This window comes from Triticum urartu, chromosome 7 (genome assembly GCF_003073215.2).
Source record: "Triticum urartu cultivar G1812 chromosome 7, Tu2.1, whole genome shotgun sequence".
Lineage (NCBI taxonomy): Eukaryota > Viridiplantae > Streptophyta > Magnoliopsida > Poales > Poaceae > Triticum > Triticum urartu.
In genome coordinates, this window is record NC_053028.1 from 652344470 (window position 1) to 652363689 (window position 19220).

General features: G+C 39.8%; 1 protein-coding gene across 2 annotated transcripts; it reads left to right on the forward strand.

Moving 5' to 3' along the window:
• The first annotated feature begins 8577 nt into the window (after positions 1-8577).
• Positions 8578-18005, forward strand: LOC125524750 (DUF21 domain-containing protein At4g14240-like). 2 transcript variants are annotated; one of them, XR_007290935.1, is made up of 13 exons: positions 8578-8958; positions 9482-9558; positions 10306-10389; positions 10473-10586; positions 11634-11717; positions 11811-11882; positions 14095-14162; positions 15056-15143; positions 15229-15302; positions 15446-15567; positions 15675-15812; positions 16637-16683; positions 16766-16835. XR_007290935.1 is itself a non-coding variant. In XM_048689781.1 (13 exons), the coding sequence occupies exons 1-13, from the start codon at positions 8667-8669 to the stop codon at positions 17837-17839; spliced, it is 1557 nt and encodes a 518-aa protein (XP_048545738.1). In that variant the 5' UTR covers positions 8580-8666; the 3' UTR covers positions 17840-18005. The 2 variants fall into 2 exon arrangements, 1 of the variants encoding a protein (XP_048545738.1); XM_048689781.1 differs by adding an exon at positions 17726-18005 and having other exon boundaries at positions 8580-8958; positions 15446-15812; positions 16766-16841.
• The last annotated feature ends 1215 nt before the right edge of the window (positions 18006-19220 follow it).

Here is a 19220-nt window from a genome sequence, read left to right on the forward strand (position 1 = left end):
TAGAAGCAAATTCACTATTGAGCATATTTTTCCTAATAGGCCGACTGACTGCTTGTTTAAAACGTTGATCTTTCTACAGTAGTAGAAATTATTGACTGAGAAGGTTGATCGTCTCGCTTTGGAGGAGCTGACATCCAGAGTTCGTGCATGCTCAACAAACTGGCGCTACTTGAGGCTCTCTTGCTGTCTTCTTTTGGGCTTCATTATGTTTTTTGGCTTGTTAGGTTGTCGGCCTGCCGCTTGATTTGGCCCGGTGGCCGTGTATTATCGTAAAAACCTTGCCCTTTTGAGGGGGTTGATGTTGTTTTGGTATTGTGGTTGCTACTCTGCATGTTGGCTTTATTTATAAAGTCGGGTGCATGTCTTTATCTAAAAATAACAATTGAACAAGGACCTGGTTGTGCTCTTATTTTTGCGGCACTAGCTACAGTGGAAGGGCGCATTTTTTCTAGTTAAGAAATAAAAAGTGTCAACGTTCGAGTCCTCTTTTTTTTTTTACAAAAGACACATATAAAAAGATCAATTTTGCGCCTCCCAAGTATTGAAACTCCATCCAACTACAGAGAGTATTCAAACTTCAGGAACTCAGTTGCTTTCAACTATCAGTATAAGTTCTTTAGTTGCTTGTTTGGTTTGTTTAGCTCCCAAAGGTTCTTGACTTTTAAATTGCACCAACCCTTTTAGTCGACATTGTGTATCGTTTAGCAACTCACGGTAGGAATAATGCTTGAGCTCATAAATAATTGGGATATAAAATCTCCTTCATGTACACTAAAAATATAACATCTGGAAAAATGCAAGGTTGCACACATGCGCCCACCGTGAATGGGTTAACCATGAAATGCCAAAGCATGTGAAGTAGATATGATCACAATAAACCAAGAAAGGAGTGTTGTCGACAACAGAGGGGGGGAGGAAGATTTCAAGACACGCAGTAACCGATACTCTCCACGCTTTTGTCATTTTATATCTAGAAATATCTATCAAGATTTTCCCCTCGTTAGTATGCTTCACAACCTTGTATCAAGATAGTGAGAATACTACAATGGACATGAACACATATAATACACATAGTACACCTAAGATGCACAAATTAATGCATTGTGAACTTATTTACTTTACCCATAATTAGGAAGACAATTTTGTACTTAACATGTGGATTAAAATGTCCCAAACTAAACTAAAAAATCTATAGAAATTTGTTGTTACTCCAACACATATTATAACACACAAATGTAAATTAAATTGTATAGTGGACCTAGTATTGTGCAATAATAATGAACAACATGTTACCATTAGTTAATACTCACTCCGTTCCTTTATCCAAGGTGTATTATTTTCGGCACGGTGACCAAGGCACATAATTATAGACGTGTTAGGACAAAATTACTCTTGGCAATTATTGGTTAGGGCATGTACAATGGTTGATAAGACAGTCTTATCTTAAGTCTTACATGTAATTTAGAGATGACAAAAAAGTATGTCTACAATAGGTTATATCTTAGCCTTATCTTCAATAACTAGCAATTCCTTAAAACATGGTGAGACAAATTGTGCTAAAAGATCATCTCTTGTCTTATCTTAAATAAGAGAAGACAAGCCTTTTCTTACGAGTTCTCTCTCCTCCACCTCATCATTTATCCTACGTGGCAATCCTAAGATAGCACCATTGTACATGCCCTTAGTGGCAAGTAAATCAGTTAGTCCAGGAAAGTAAAAGATACATGCAATCGACATAGAGATAGTTTCCTTCTTTTACTACAAGGAGAGATATAGACAATCAGGAGAAAGATACTTTCCTTTTTCTAGAGGGCTAACAAGGGAATTATGAGGATTTAGAATAAATGCATCTTGCATTCTGGAATTTTATCAAAAAACAAATACACTTTATATAAAGGAACGGAGGGAGTATAAGGGAAGTTATTTATTATTTTATCTTGATATTTTTATTTTTATATTATGAATTATTAATCAGATAATAAACATGGCACAATAAATCACAACATTCTTATTTACTTTTTGACTGTTTTTAGAACATCTCTTAAATTGACCAAGATTGCACAATAAGTTTCTCCATATCCTGTCTACACAATAAAAATAACTATATTGAACTATGAATACTCATGAGGTAGAGTAGATCTTTTAGGTCTTCCAAATGAAAACAAAGAGATCAAATCATGGGCAAATATATTTTTTAAATAACTATTAGCATATCTAATAATGACAATTTTAATAATATTTGACCGATCTCAATATACTCCTTCAGGTGATTCCAGGTAAATTCATGAGGATCCGTGATAAATTGAAAATTAGGAAGTTGTATTGATTATTTCTAAACAATTGAGGTGATTGGCACCCCTATTCTTTAGTAATTTTTAATTGATAGATTTCTTGTATACACAAAAATGATAATGATGTCTTTGTAAATACAATAGCTAAATGTACATGTGTTGCCACCGGAAAAAATATAATAAAAATGACATATAAAAATAATTCACTTATCTCTATCCGACCCATTTGTTTATAATGCTAGTACGTTATAATTTTGCAATGCACCGCAGCTGCAGCTGCTGCTGGGTACTACAACATTTGCTTCTTTTTAGTAGTTGAGAGATTATGAAGATGTTGTTTAATTAATTATTGTATACCAAGTGCCATGCTAGTGTGGTGTTAATGTGTCAATGGCTTCTCTACCGCCGAGTAAGGTTTCCTTGTGGCTGTGCGAACTCAAGATTTCTAAATGATGATGTGGACATGAGAAATGGAGTAGCAGCTCACGAGATCAAAACATTTACCTTGAGCAATTGTGACGTGAAGTTGATTAATCAATTCAGTTGCTGCTGATCGCTAGCCTTTTCTGTTGATGTGGGCATGACTGTATGTCTCTATATGTGGGCATATAACCTGCACAAACAAATGTATAGCAAAAAATTGGTGAGAAACACAACTGAGCAAGAACAAACCACAGATTTTTCATCACCATATGTATCCTTGACTGCAACAACAGTGGCGGGGACAGCACCCGGCGAGCTGGGGCACTTGCCCGGGCTCCCTTGGTGCAAGTCCATGAAGCTCTAGTAGAGAAAATTGGGTGAAGTGGAAGTTTGTTTGGGCAGAAACTAAGTAATTTGGCAGCACTTAGATCTTGCCCTGGTTCTAAACCTGGCTCCGCCACTGGCAACAAAGGCAATGCATGTCATATATATTATAACCTTTGATCAAATAAGCTTCTCACAAACACAAGCCGAATATAAACTTATAAAGATCAAAGCGACTGAATTGAAAAATAGAGCATACAAATCTGAAACAATGGTGCAAGAGCCAAACATAAAACGCTGTAGGTGCTGTCGAGTGGAGCAGACATAGAAATTTACTGGATAAATTTTGTTAAGGAATGCAGGCCTTAAATAAACTGATTTTAAAGGATGCCAGTTACAAAAAATAAAGCAAAACACTATAATTTTTTCAAGGATCATTGGCAAGTCATTTTAAGAAAGTAAGTTAGTAGCGGAAATATTGTACACTCGAGCGCAAAAAATAGTTGGAAATAACAATGAAGATTCCAAATTTTAATCGCATCACATGGATGCGGCAAGAATTGAGAGGCATATCGAACTGAAATTTTTCTCACAGCACGGTTGAGTGGCACGGTTGGGCGAACACCTTCTAGGATTTGCACGATAGCACCGTTTCCAGACTAATTGGCATCATTCTCTTATTGACCATCCAAGGAGCCCACTTACTTGGTTGTAAGAGTCAAATTTGCACCATGCCTGAACATTGAACCAGACACAAACAAAATACCTGAGGATATGTTGATGACAATTAGCCTTACCTCAAATAAAAATACAAAACATTGCAGTTTCCTTGTTGATTACCAATTTAACCCAAAAAATTCTAGTGACAAAAAAAAGGAATGAGCGCACCAGAGGTTGGTGCATTGATGTGGCGAACCGGTGATTTATGACCAATGGAAATAAAGTGGAGGCAAAAAAACATGAGACATGGTAAGCACAATAAGCAAACAATCACGTCTCATCGGCAACACTGCCTGTGACATCTTGCGATCTTGCCTGATGATGTGACGAGGAGGCCCCGAAGAGGCATCTCCTATATGCAACCGTTCAACCTGGCCACGTGTTCCCTACTGTATATCGTCCCTTCTTTGTGAGGAGAAGCAGCGCTGACGTAGATTGTGGGAGGGTGTAATAGAGGTGCATTTCTTCCCTAGTGGCGACAAGACTTGTTTCTTCTTGCCCACAATAGCCAACCGCTTGAGATGTACTGCCCCTGCCAAATGTGGAGCTCCCACCTTGCTGTGCACTAGCCGACGATTCTGGCAGTTGTAATTGGTAGATGATCATCCCCATTGCAGCTGAGAGGGACCATGTCAAGGTGCAAACTTGGCTAATGTGGATGAGTGGAGGATGTAGAAAATAAGGAGGGCCAGGGGGAGGAAGATAGGGTTGGTGACTAATGACCCGCAAGTATAGATGATCGCAACTGTCTTAGAGGGTAGTATTTCACCCAAATTTATTGAGTTGACATATGGGAGCCAAAGAATATTTATAAGCCTTGGCGGTTGAGTTGTCAATTCAACCACACATGAGAGAAACTTTCTTGCAGTAATTTATTAGTAGCAAAATAATATGGTAGTAGTAGTGATAAAGTAACAGTAGCAATAATAGTAACAAGTGTGTAGCAAGTAGAGCAGTAGTAATTGAAATGATGACAGTAGTAGAAAGTGTAGGCATGGAGTAGTGATGGGGTGTTCAGATGAGATTTAATATTCAATGGTCAAAATTTAGAGCGATACAAAACTAGCTCCAATTCATCAGTCATATGTAGGCATGTATTCTGTATATAGTCATATGTTCTTGCGATAAAAAATTGCATAACATCTTTTTTCTACCCTCCCATGGCAGCAAGGTCCTAATGGAAACTAATGGTAATTAAGGAACCCTTTTTAATAGAGAACTGGAGCAAAGCATTAACACATAATGAATACATGAACTTCTCAAATTACAATCATCCCTGTAGAGTATCCCAGTAATTGTCACCTTGGGGTCTAGGGTTCAGAACAATAATAGGTGCATGCAACTAGCAAGTAAAATCAAGAAACACAAATATATTCATGAAAATATAATAGGTTCAGATCTGAAATCATGTCACTCGGGTCCTAGTGACAAGCATTAAGCATAGCAAAGTCATAGCAATATCAATCTCAGAACATAGTGGAAAGTAGGGATCAAGCCCAAACAAAATGACAACGATTACATATGAAATCTCATCCAATCCCATCTATCTCTAGCATGCATACAAAGGGATTACTCACACATGATTGTGAGCATCATGAAATTGTTGATGGAGAAGTGTTGGTGATGACGACGACGAATCGCTCTCTTCGAAGCCAGAAAATGCAATGAAAATTTTCTATGATTTTTTTGGGTGGATGTGAATTTATAGTGTTGGAATCAGGTCAAAGCGGTGCCCAAGGGCCCCACACGGACACATGGCGCGACCAGGGGGTGGCCGCGCTACCTTTCCATGCAGTTTCCTAGTGGGTCCTCTCTGGTACTTTTTGGCTCCGGTATTTTTTATTGCCACCTGCTGGCCCAGAAGCAGATCAATCATTTGTGACACAGGGGGGGGGCGTCGATACTAGAGAGGTTGTTGATTTTATTACGAGGTGATCATTTGCCCCACCTTTGCTCTGCACGGGCCTATATGCCTCATCTTACAATGCAGTTGATAAATGATCCATCTTCACCATGCCTCTAGACAAAATTCCACACATTAAAAATAAACATACATCTTTAGTTAACAACTGCAATTAGAGATGGGAAATGTTAGAATTGCCCCTAGACAATCACCAAAAAGCATGCATCCAGAACGATATCTTTCCTTTCCGTTCGGTCCCACCACTTCCATCGTAGGAGCACCACCATCTAACCGCCAGCCTGTCGTCCTCCTCCGCACAAGCGCAGACCCACCGTCCTTCTCCGCCGTCGGAGCTCCTCCGCCCAGGTGTCGGCCTGCCGGCCTCCTCCTTTGAGCCACCGGCCGTTGGCCTCCTCTAACTCCGATGCTCCCCCACCAAGTTGCCGACCCATCACCCCCTTCCATCGCTAGAGCTCCCCCCAACTTGTCCACGTCCAGAGCTCCTTGAACCCATCTGGCCGTGTCCGCGATAACGACCAATTGTAGCCTCTCGGATCCAGGGAAAGAGAGGCCATCTAGGTGAGTTACCCCTACCCTTGCTCTACATCTCTACACGTGATGCCCCATGGGGATGGTTATTTCCCTGATTTGGACGAATTAGGGCTTGATATGTGCCAAGGAGTAGAAATAAGGTGAACGCTACCTTGGTGGATGTATGTGATGGTCAAACAAATGATGCCCCTACAACTATCACCCCAATAACTCCCAATATAATGTTCATCACCATTCCCCCAAGCTTATAAAACAATTCTAGGCCAGTCATGAGAAGGTGAATTGATAACTTGCTTATTTTCATTAGTACATTTATTTTACTATTTGCATTCTCACCTAAAGGTGAACTTATAAATCACAACTGCTTGCTTTGGCAATGGCTGGCGGAGATGGTCAATCTTCGATGCACACGACCTCTCTAAGGCAAATGACTCCCAAGAGAACAACCACATCAACTCTCAAAAGGATAACCCTAAGGAAGAACAAGAGGAAGCTTTTGCATGTGAACTTGAGATTTGCTCTATTTTATGATATGTTTGTGATGTGTTGGGACTTGAAATTTTCTTTGTGATGTGTGGCTCTCTTTTGTGATGTAGAATGAAAATTGGAACTATGCAATGGGAAACTTCATCTATTTGTGTATGGCTAATGTGCCAAATTTGTTGGATATTAAGTATGTACGCAATTTTCTCTGCTATAGCTTCTTCGAATTGACTGAAATTTGAAAAGCACACCACTATGAATATACTAGTTTTTTTTGTATTTTGTTTCGATTTTTCTGGGCAGTTCAAATTTTCACTCAAAATTTAAACAAATTTGGACAAAAATTTACAATCTCGTTTTCTCTTTGATACTTGTTTAGAATTGGCTGAAATTTGAATAGTACACTACTACAAATATACTTGGTTTTCTGTAATTTGTGAGATTTTTCTGGGTAGTTCAAATTTTTTGCCCAAAATTTAAACAAAATGAACATAAATTTGAAATCTTGATTTCTCTCTGCTCGTTGTCCATAACTGGCTGAAATTTGAACAATAGACTACTATGATTATACTTTTTTTTTATGTAATTGTTTTAGGATTTTCTGGGCATGCTAGTTTTTGTAATTTAAAAAAACATATTCATACGATTGCATGAGCCACTAACATACTTTTTTGTATAAGAGGTATTTTTTTTCACCTCTCATTTCTATCATATAGTAAAGATACATCGTCAATATAAGTTTGTGTCATTTTGTACAAACAAAGATGCATGAGCCATGTTATCAATTGCGTTATAAGACAGGGGCATATGGGCCTAGGGTACAGTAAAAGTGGGGCAAACGGTCAATTGGCCCCAATGCCGGAGAGGCTGTCTGATTTATTTAGATGCTCTTCTCAAACAAGGCGGAGGGCCCGGTGGGTAGTACCCATCGATGGTTGGCTCAAGCTTAATACAGGCGTAGCGGTAGACAACAATGGTGGACATGTAGCAGCAGGTGTGATAGCCCAGGATCATGTGGGAAGTTTCATGGAGGCGAGAATGGTAAAGCTCATTGGACTGACGAATCCATACTCTGCTGAGCTACTAGCTGTGTGGAGGTGGTCTACCTAGCAATGAAGAAGAACTGGCAATATGTGACCATTGAAATAGACTGTCAAGCTATTAGAGAGGAATGGGAATATGAGGATTGTATGGTGGGGAGTTTAGTATTCAGAAAGATCAGATCATATCTCTCACACTTCCAGGGTTTTAGCATCCGACATGCTCGAAAGGAACCCAATGAGGCTGCTCAATGGTGTGCAAAGAAGGGTTTAGTTTCTTCCTCGTGTGTAACCGCATTTGATGCATGCCCTGATTTTTTGATTGCTGTTGTGCAATCTAATGTAAACCATCTTATTATTGAATAAAGTGTCGAGATGGTGGTTCTAAAAAAAGAAAGACCCTGATAAGTACCACACGTGTGGCACGAACATATGTCAACTCCGAACGTTTATGATGGCAATTTAGGAGCTATTTGGTTCTTTTTCACAGAAACCAGGCTGAGTGAGGCATGAATCTCAGGCGTCCGATTTTGGAGGCTTGAGGCTGAGATATGTGCCCGACAAAGGAGCTGCCTGATAGGCCTCCATCCAAACAGCCCCTTAGTGACACGAGGATGACAACTGTAGTTGTCAAGCATGAACATTTTTTTAGATAGCAAGTTTTAGTTTATTATTTTGTTTGTTTTTTATTTTGAGATGACAACTTTATTTAGTTGTAAAAAAGTCAGAGCGCTTCATTTGAAAAGAAGTTGAAAAAAAAGTTTTATTCGGAGACGAGTTGTGGGGCGCACCATTTCCCCATCACGGCAGGCAAGTTTGATAGCTGCACCAGTAGAAGACTTGTGGTGGTGGTTGGACCGAGCAGGACAGCAGGGCTGCATTCGTGTTCTTCTCTCTCGCCCACATTGAGAGCAGAGGCCGTAGGCCCGGATGTCGTCCGCCGGGAGGGCGAGGGCCGCGAGCCTGGCGGCGGTGGCGGTGCGGATGGTGGTGGGGGCGGCGGCGCGGCCCGCGCCGAGCGCGGCGCTGATGATGGCGGCGGTGCGGGGGGAGGACACGGAGTTCGGGACGGCGTTGTGGTGGGCGTACGCGGCCTTCTCCGCCCTCCTGGTGCTGCTGGCCGGGATCATGTCGGGGCTCACCCTGGGCCTCATGTCGCTCGGCCCCGTGGATCTGGAGATCCTCATGCGCAGCGGCACCGACGCCGAGAAGGCTCAAGCCGGTAAGATCCCCAAACACCCGCCTCCTCCGCTCCGTCGGAACAAGGGCTGGGCCGGTCGCCGCCGGAGAGGGGCGGGCCCGTGCCGGCGTGCGGGGAGGTGTGGATTGGATTAGATAGGAGTCAGCTGCCCGTGTCCATTCCCCCGGCGGCGGAAAATATCGTGGGTGGGGCCTACGGCTGGATAGTTGGACCAGACGCCCTCCTCTTCCCGTTATCTGTTCCATAATTTCCATTCCTCAGTCTCACATTAGGACAAAACATCAGTCGTCTTAGGTAATTATATTACATTACACATCTCTATCTGGACATCTCAGAGTTCATGTGTCAGGTTCTACAAAAGTTATTTCTAATGGCAACAATGATGCCGCTTATTTACTGTTACTAGCTAAGTGCTGCATCTTTCAGCACCATTTATTGAATGTTCGACTGATGCAAATAAATACGGCTCATCTCCTTTACCCGATTGGCATTTTCTGTTGCTGTTCCTGTTTAGGTTACTGATGAACTATTATGTTTGCTGCAGCCGCGATCCTTCCGGTTGTAAAGAAGCAGCACCAGCTTCTTGTCACTCTGCTGCTGTGTAATGCTTGTGCCATGGAGGTACGTAATTTTGGTAGCATTGTCTGACACTTACCGCATTGCTTTGCACTCCATGGATATGGCTGAAACAGTGCTAGTTTCGTTTCAAGTTTCTAGCTCGGGCACTCGAAAAGTTATCGACCTTGAACACCTTGTTCACTTTTGTCTGTATTAAGTCACGTCGCTGCACGATTTCTGGTATATGATCATTCTACATGTGGGAGTCAGTATTTGCATGTGTTATACTTTTAAATGTTTGCATTCTTTTGAAGAGAAAAGAGATGTTAGTTCTGTGTTAGTGCCTTATGAAGTTTAGATTATCATGCTTTGCATCCAATATAAATTTACTCTGAAGTGATTTACTTGGGAACGTAGTCATGTACCAAAATGGCGTAGCTATGATTTACTTGAGAATGTACCAAAAAGGCGTAGCTAAATTAACATATTGCCGAGCATTCATGTCAGTATCAGTGCTAACTGCTAAGTGATTTCATAACATTCATGTCAGTATCTTTGCTTGCCCCATTGGTATAGTTGGTCAGCTCTGCACTATGGATCTTCAACTTCAATATTTGCAAACTTTTCCCCGCCTTACGCGTGGTACTTTCTCCTAGTTTAGGTGACACACATGTGTATGTTTTTTCTGTACCTCATTTCTGAATTGTTGAGCTGTTTGTAGACAGAGAATCCATTCTTCTCTCGTGTCTTTTTTGTGTTATTTTGTTTTAACCAGTGGCTCTTCTGCTTACTTCTTTGCGTCCTTTTCAGGCTCTCCCTATATTCCTTGACAGGATTTTCAATCCTGTTCTTGCTATTATATTGTCAGTGACTTTTGTTCTTGCCTTTGGGGAGGTAATGCATCTTATGTCCAAGCATTTATATTTCTGTTACCAGCCCACAGATTATCTGATTGATCATTACATTTCGACAACCAGGTTATACCTCAAGCAATATGTACTAGGTATGGGCTGGCAGTGGGTGCTAGCTTTGTCTGGCTTGTACGCATCGTCATGGTCATTGCCTATCCTATTGCTTACCCGATTGGGAAGGTAAATCATCAAAGTCACATTACTCAATATCCTTTGAAGCTTCTCCAGTGGCCTAGATTTTGAATTCCAATGAATTAGACTATTATTATGAGGCTTGGGCTCACTGCTCCTTGGTGCCATTGTCGATTGACAAGGTCATGAAGTGATATTTTGGTTACACTTTTCTAATTAGGTGATTCTGGTAACATGCGTGCGAGTGATTTCTTGTTTCTATTCTTATTTAGCCCTGCCCCTCATAGCTGGTATTCAGATTATCATAGATATCCATTGTTGCTTTACATTCCATTTCAGCCACCTGGTTGGTTTGTATATGCTGAGCTAACACAAACTTTAAATATCTTACGAAAGAACATGTAGTTCTATTTATTTATTTGGTGTTGTATGTTGGGACTTGAACTAGTGCTGCCGGATGTCTCGAGAAAGAAAAACTTAGTTACTAGAAATTGTAGGTATGACCCATGTCTGCGTGGTGCAAAAGAATAATAGAAGGTAGTGCTTGCTAGTTATGGTTCTCTACTAAATAGGGTGTTATTGGTGGTTTTAAAGAGTATCTTACAATTTCCAGGCATTTGTTTCCAGTCAGAAAAATGAATCCTTCTGAAGTCCATCCATGTTATAATATTTAGGTCTTTCTTAATGCCTTGCATTAGTTTGGTGATGCTAATTTTCTCCTGGGAAAACGACCGTCAACAGTTAACTTTTGTGTCCAAGCATATTTAGTGAACGCCCCTTGCTGTAGCTGCCTAGCTTGTATCAAGGTTTCTGTAGCTAAGAGCCATCCACAATCTGTTTGTACCCTTTTGTTCTATTTCAAACAAAAAATATGTAGTGTTCATGCGTGATTGAAAAATTGCAATTAATGTACACGGCTCATGCAGTAATTAAATACAAATGTTGTAGATTAATGTAGCATCTTTTTTACCCTTTAGTAAATTGACATGGAATAGTATGTAACCTTATCTGTATAAATTTTTTGTTCAAAGTTTAACCTTGATATGATTTATCTATTGGTGACTGAAGTGGTTGACATTTTATATTGCCCCACAGCTCCTAGACTTTGCTCTTGGGCATGAATCTGCGCTTTTCAGGCGAGCTCAATTGAAAGCTCTTGTTTCTATCCATAGCAAAGCGGTAATATGCTTTTAACATGTAACCTTATAAGAAGTATGCACTTGTAGTCTTGTACCCATGTTATCTCACAGTTAATTGCCTCTCTCATGGCAGGCTGGTAAGGGTGGAGAGCTTACCCATGATGAGACTACAATCATAAGTGGAGCGTTGGACTTAACTGAAAAGGTGTGCATCATCTTCATAGTTTTGGTCCTAACCTGTTTTTCACGAGGGAATTGAGGATTTGCCCCATAGTTGAGGTGACTTTGAGGATTTGCTTGACTTTATATAATCTTTGCCATATCAACCTCAGTTTGGGCACTTGGTTCTTTCTCTTCAAGAATGAAAGGAGCGAGGTGCTACCCCCCGCGGTCTTGCATAGCGCTATTTGTACGTACTTATTTGTTTTACTAGAACAAAATCTCAGGGTTTCCTCTACAGTTTTCAGCAAAAAACTATTCTGTACTGGGAGTTCAATAAGGTAGAATATAGTAATGTAAAGGAGGACAGATCCTCTTAGGCACATCAACTATGGGGCAAATCAATGTTTCCTTTTGGTATCACATAGGCATAAACTGAAGTACGATTAATAGTTCTTATAAAATTTCAGGCCTTTGGTTTTTCACCTTCCCATTTATTTATAGCAACCAAACTACACGACTTGTAGACTTACTCATAAATGGAAAGTAGGAGAACGAATCAAACATGAATTTGACTCACGTATGCATTGCATGTAGGCAAACTTGGATTGGAAACCATGTTTTCAATTCAGAGACTACTACAGAAGCTGTGGATTATTTCCAAAATCTAAATCCAAACTTGTCTACTCCACCAACTCGACCACGACAAGTCTAATTGTCAAGCCAGATTGTTTGCCATAATCTCCCCCTAATTTTGATTTGTTCTCTTTATAGGCACAACTCATTATTACATACCAAACTAGCAATTTTGTTGAATACACCATCCGCTCCGTGCGCAATACATGCTAGCAGCCAACTAATCATATAGCGTCACCTAGAGACATGTCATTGAATACACCACTCGCTACTCATTTGAACTTGATCTTCTTGCGATACACACAGATGACAACTAAACTAAGAAAAAGTAAAAAATAAACAATATGCATACTCTACTAACATAATTCAAAAAATACCACAACCCTTAACCTTGCCGTGCATTCACCATCAGAGCAACACATGTGCATCAACAACACGCGTCTTATGGGATTAGCCTCTGCCTTCATCTTCTGTTATTTTTTGATTGCGGCCATGTCGTTTGATGTTTTCAAACTCCTGACAATGTCACCTTGGAGGCCGGAGGATTAGGCGTGTGAGGTGACTCCCTCAGATCCATCCCTAATCTTCAAGCCCTTGGAGGCCTTTCCCCTTGAGTTCTATTCAAGTGAGATTGAATGGTTACATTCTCGCGGGGAGTGGGGGTGGGGTGGGTGGTGGTTGTGGTTATATACGCTAGCTGTCCTTGACAAATGACCAAGGCTATCCAGGGGTAGGGTGGGTGGTGCTGGTGGTTGTGGTTATATAGGCTAGCGGTCCTTGACAAATGACCAAGGCTACCCAGGGGTGTGGTAGCTTTTACCTTGGCAATTTGCCATGTAAGACCAGGCAGGATCCCTGGTCGAATTAGCTATTCCTACAACAATTTTGTAATTGAAATTTGAACTGATTTTCAAACCATATATCTGGAGCTTTGCAAAATTAACAAATATTTGGCATACTTGGTCGGCGGCAGAAATTTGGCTGACCAAAATTGTGGCACATTACATTTGACAACTCTAAAACTTGTCGAAAATCGCCAAGTTTTCAGAGGTGGGCTAGGTAAGTTGGTGGCCATACCACTTAGTAGCCAAAATTTTGGTCTGCCTAAATATTGGGAAGCCAATTTTGTTGTACCAAACCAAGCAACCTCATTGTTACCACTTGAAAAAAACTGATTAAGGGGCACAATTGGCAACCGAAATTGAAATAAACTTGGTAGTTGGCATAAAACTAGATGTTGCTTGACTTATTGTTTCTCGATGTAGCTGCATCATTTTGCTTTTGGGGGAGACGAAAGCAAACTTAGCTATGATTCTCTTTTGTGTTCTTCTATTAGCATTTAACAATGTGTAATATCCCCAATAATCATGCCTGCACGTGAGGCTTCCAGCTACGAAGCATGGTTCTCATCCAAAACTAGTTTAATATACATGGAAAGGCTTGAGCAGTCAACAATAGTGTGCTTCTTCTTTCTTTGTATTGAGTTCAGGATGAGGTGCCTCAGTTTCATTTATGAAGCAAATATTTTTGTTACGATTTCACAGTGTAGTGCTTCACTGTGAATCGGAACTCAATTTTATATAGTTGACTTCAGCTGAAAACTCATTTTATTGTGTATGTAGACCGCCGAAGAAGCTATGACACCTATTGAATCAACTTTCTCTTTAGATGTGGACTCCAAGTTGGATTGGTAAAAATGCATTTCCATTTGGTAGACCATTATCTGAATGGTGTTCCTTATTACCATTGATCTAATGGTTCTCTTGTTGCGTTTTGCTATTCTTTTCCCAATTCTTTGCTTTCCTCATGCTAGATAAATACCCATGAGTTTCTATGGAGAAACACATGTACTATGTTAGCGTTGCTCAAAATATATTCCTCATCCTAGGAAAATAATGATACGCATGTTACCAAGGTCTAAGAACATGTGTATTTGTTATGAGCTTCTATGCCTAAATATATACACGTAAATGTGTGGTAAATATGTAGAGAACACCTTATACAATTGGGTGATACAAACACGCTAGAACTAGGTAAACATGCTATGTATATACTATACATAGCTAACAACCCCCTTTTCAAAATCAGGTGAATCAGACACAGTTAGTTTGATCAACTGAAGCAAGCTCTGAAGGCACATACTCAAGACTAATAACTTGATCATGTACTTGTGACTGTGTATCAAGCATCAACACTTGTGACTGTGATTCTGGTCAGTGTGTGTATGCTTATTGATGGCAGATAACAAAGTTGAATCATATTAGTTTTAGATTCGTTGAAGTATTAAGTCCTTCAGTTGAAAGGTTGCAATGAGCAGTTTGCATTGTCCATCGGTGCCATTTTCTGCTTCTAATTGTGTTGGTTCTTCTAGCAAGCATATTCCATTGATCCTGATTGAACTCCCTTAGTTCTCTATCTGTGGTTCTATACTTCGGTGATGTAATCATTTTAAAGTTTGACCTAGATATTATAATTAACAAACAGTTGTGAATAGTATATATCGAGAGGACTCCGCTATGCAACTTTTGACATGCTTATCACATACTGTTATTTATAGTGAACCTTCTTTACTTGTATTTACAGGGAAACAATTGGTACAATTCTTGCCCGGGGCCACAGCCGTGTACCTGTGTATTCAGGAAACCCTAGAAATGTTATAGGTCTCCTGTTGGTAGGTAAAAAATATGCTATGGAGAATTACCCGGTGATCTTTTTTATGTACTTTACTAACTTAGATCCATTTAAATATTATTTAGGTCAAAAGTCTTCTGACAGTTCGTGCTGAAATAGAGACGCCAGTTAGTGCTGTTTCCATTAGGAGGATTCCAAGGTATATACCCAATTCTATTTAAATATAAATTGGGAAACATCTCTTTCAAAATGTGATACAATGGAGTGTCCGTGTTGCTCTATTAGTAGTACTAGTGTATAAACTGTTCTGACATACAATTGGTAAATATTAATCTCTCCCAGGGTTCCTTCAGACATGCCTTTGTATGATATACTGAACGAGTTTCAGAAAGGAGGTAGTCATATGGCTGCTGTTGTGAAGGCAAAGCCTAAGAATGCACCACCTCATGATAAAACTGAACCTGGTATGGAGTCAGCTGGGGCAACACAAGTGACTGCACCCTTGCTAGCCAGTACTGATGAAAGGGTGGATACTATTATTGTTGATACTGAAAGACAACAGAACATGCAGGTTAATAGAAATAAAGCCCACTCGATGCAGCCGAATGATACACCGTCAAATGCACTGGCTCAGTTATCAGAGGATATGGATAATGGTAGTGTCATTGGTATCATCACACTGGAAGACGTATTTGAAGAACTCTTGCAGGTAAGATGTAAACATACTAAGTTGCTCTTCTTTGGAAGGTAGTGTTGCCATTTTTCTGGTGTATGGTGGACAACTGCATTTGGAATTTAGGAGCAGAAAAACACAGTACATATGGAGTAAACTGTAACAATAGAGATTAGGTGCATAAATTTCAGCCTTTGTCTTGCAACCACCAATTTAACTCTACATTGTTCATTAAACAACCAAAGTTTTGTTTCTCAGGGAGAGAGATACACTGTTTTCGCGATAATTTACATAATTCGGTGTAATCATTTTGGCAAATCGAAAAAATAGAGATCATGTTTGAACTCGTTAAGTATACATTTCGTTTCTGCATATGGCCAACTTGTGCACGTAACACAATTAAATATGAACCATGCTCTCTTCTTCCATCCAACATTTTTAACTTTCTCTGTCATGATAATGGAATTAATTGTGTTGCCATGATAATGGAAAAGCTTGTTGTGGAAATCAATTTTGCTATGCATATACTCTTCATCTCCTTCGTCCATTTACCCAACACATGACGTACTAAATCTCTAACCACATATGTACTCACATTGCCAGTTATTTTTTATTATTCTCAAAAAGTTGGAATTGTATATCTACACTAAGGTGATAAATTGGTCAACGTACTACATAACCACCTCTAACCAGATCTATAATCAGATTGCCATGTCTGTTTTGATTGTTTCTGAAAAGCTCTAGCCTTGTTACTATAAGTCTGGGCTTTCAACTGGAAGTGTCATATTTATTAAGTTCTTAGTTTTGATTCAATTCAAACTTTTTGAGTTCCTCACCATCCTGACTTTTGGAGTTTACAGGAGGAGATAGTTGATGAGACGGACGAATATGTTGATGTCCATCAAAGGTATGTCTCATCCTTCCTGGAGCTACCTGCTCCTGGCATTCTTCAAGTGATACTGTATGCAACTTAATTCCCTCCCTCACAGGATCCGAGTGGCTGCTGCAGTCGCTGCATCAGCAGTTGCAAGGGTTCCATCTTATCGAAAATTATTGAGTCAAAAGGCAAGTTTCCACTTTTATTTATGATGCAAGCTGATTAACAAAATATACATGAATATCTTGCATGATATGTTATCCTATCACAGATTTTTCTTAATTTTGATCGTTAGAGATGATACTATAAAATTTTGTGGATAGCGAGGGTAGGTATGATATGAATACAAATCTTGTTATCTTGATTTCGCTGCTGTTTGTTTGTCCAGTAGGAAACTGCTCACAAGATTTAGACAGAAAATTTCCTTCAGTTTGACTTTTTCGTCGACATTCCCAAACTATTGAATTAGCTGGTTTTAACATTTAACATAAACTTCAATGATAGGCTTCCGGCAAAGTTTATGAGCTGTGATGATTATCTTTAAATCATCGCCTAACTTGTTTTGCAACAGTTAAATTGTAGTTAGAGGCTTAGTAAGAAGTACTCCCTCCGTCCCAAAATAAGTGACTCGACATTGTACTAACTTTGTACTATGGCTAGTACAAAGTTGAGTCACTTATTTTAGGACGGAGGGAGTATGTGTATACCCTATTACTTAGGTCTAGTCTCTAGTGCGATCTTCTGAACAGATGCTGCCTTTCTTGCCTCGCCGGACCAGATGTAATAAAATCCCAAATATTTGTGGAGGCTGGCCAGTCCAATTCACCCTCTCTTAATTACAAAGATAGACTTGCCCAATGTTGTCTAGAATTCAGTCTCACCCAAACCCATGCTCCTGTATCTATCTCATCTTTGCTGAGATGCTGGTTTTAGTCCAATCTGTATTAACAGTGACGTAGCCTTTTCGTCTTGTTTTGAAGATTATGGTTGTTCCTAATAACAGTTTTGTCCGTGCTTCCATGAATTTCTGGTGGAAGTCCCTTAGATGTTCAATCTTTTGCATTTCCTTCAGGGTGCACAGGGGCAGGGTCAGCCAGGGCAACAGCCTACCGGAATTCTGAAGAAACCTAGTGGTGATTCAAGCAAGTCAAAAAATAAAGTGAGCCTTGTTGAGCCTCTTCTATAAAACGGGAGGTAATTTTAGATGTATCACATCAATGTAAAGATGGAAGAACACAGGGGTATTGGGAAACTTTTTTCCGTTCTTGCAATCTTCGGCAAGCAATAAATACAAGCGAACTTGCTCTGTAAATTTCAAGTACAGCAACGTTTGATGACCACTTTTGAAACCATTGATCACTGAACCATAAACACAAAACTGATTGGAATACTGACCGTGGAAACTTGGAACGGCGGTATATAGTAACATGGTGGGTGAATCCTTTCTTCTTCTTCTTCTGAGATCAGTGAATCCTATGCGGTGCATGCTGCTTGGAACGATGACCATGGGCAGGGTTGCGCGGATGTTGGGCTGCCCCATTTGCTGTCAAAGTGATTTTTGTGATTTCCTTTTTCCTCCAGTGATTCTTCCGGTTTCTTCTTTCTGGGTTTTCCTTTTCCTTTTTTTCATGGGTTTCTTCTGAATTTTAACTGTTTTTTTAGAAAAAAGCACAAACATCTTTAGAAACTCATGAAGGTTTTTAAACTATTCAGTAACACATCTTGAAATTTCTGATCAATTTTGTAACTTGTGAACATTTTTTAATACACCGTGAATATTTTTATAGTACATGGTGAACATTTTTAAGACGTGTTCATGTAATTAAGTATCGATGAATGTTTTCAAAATATCTATGAACTTGTTCAATTTTTCATTTTTCACAATATGATTTCCCCCTGTTTTAAAACTTACTAACATTAAAAAACCTATGAAATAAGAACATTTATTTTTCATGAAAGAAATAAAAAAACTGGTGAGCTGAGCTGAGCTGTGGGTTTCCTTGTAAGTCGTAACACACGGAATAGAAGATCTCAACATGGTGGAGTAAGAATTTCAATTTTTTTTTTTAAAAAAGGAAAACATGGTGGAGTAACACTAATAGGCTGGCGCACGCCAATTTTGTGCCTCCAGGCCGAAACATTTGTGATCCTTGGCTGGGTCATACTCCGTATTTCTTTGAGCCAACAAATCATGTGAAATCTCTCCTGCTTCAAATATGTAAGAATACGCTCTGCATGATCCAAACGCAAGTCCAGTGAGAACTTGAACTTTCACAAAGATTCAACTAGTGTATTGTAAAATTCCACTATAACACTCCAATTCGGTTCTGCAAATCAGACACGAACAAGGTCTCCTCTTGCAAGCAAAGGAGTTGTCGAGGCACACCGACGCTCGTGGATTTTCTAAGCTAGCTTATGCATATGAAAAGTAGGAAAGGCTTCAGATCCTAGACTGCGAAATAAAATTAACTTCAATACCTTGGAGAGATTAAAAGTGGACCTTCGGTCAGTACCTTTTGCTCAACATAGCTCTATTTTCATTTTTTGGAAGATTACAAGAGTGTTAT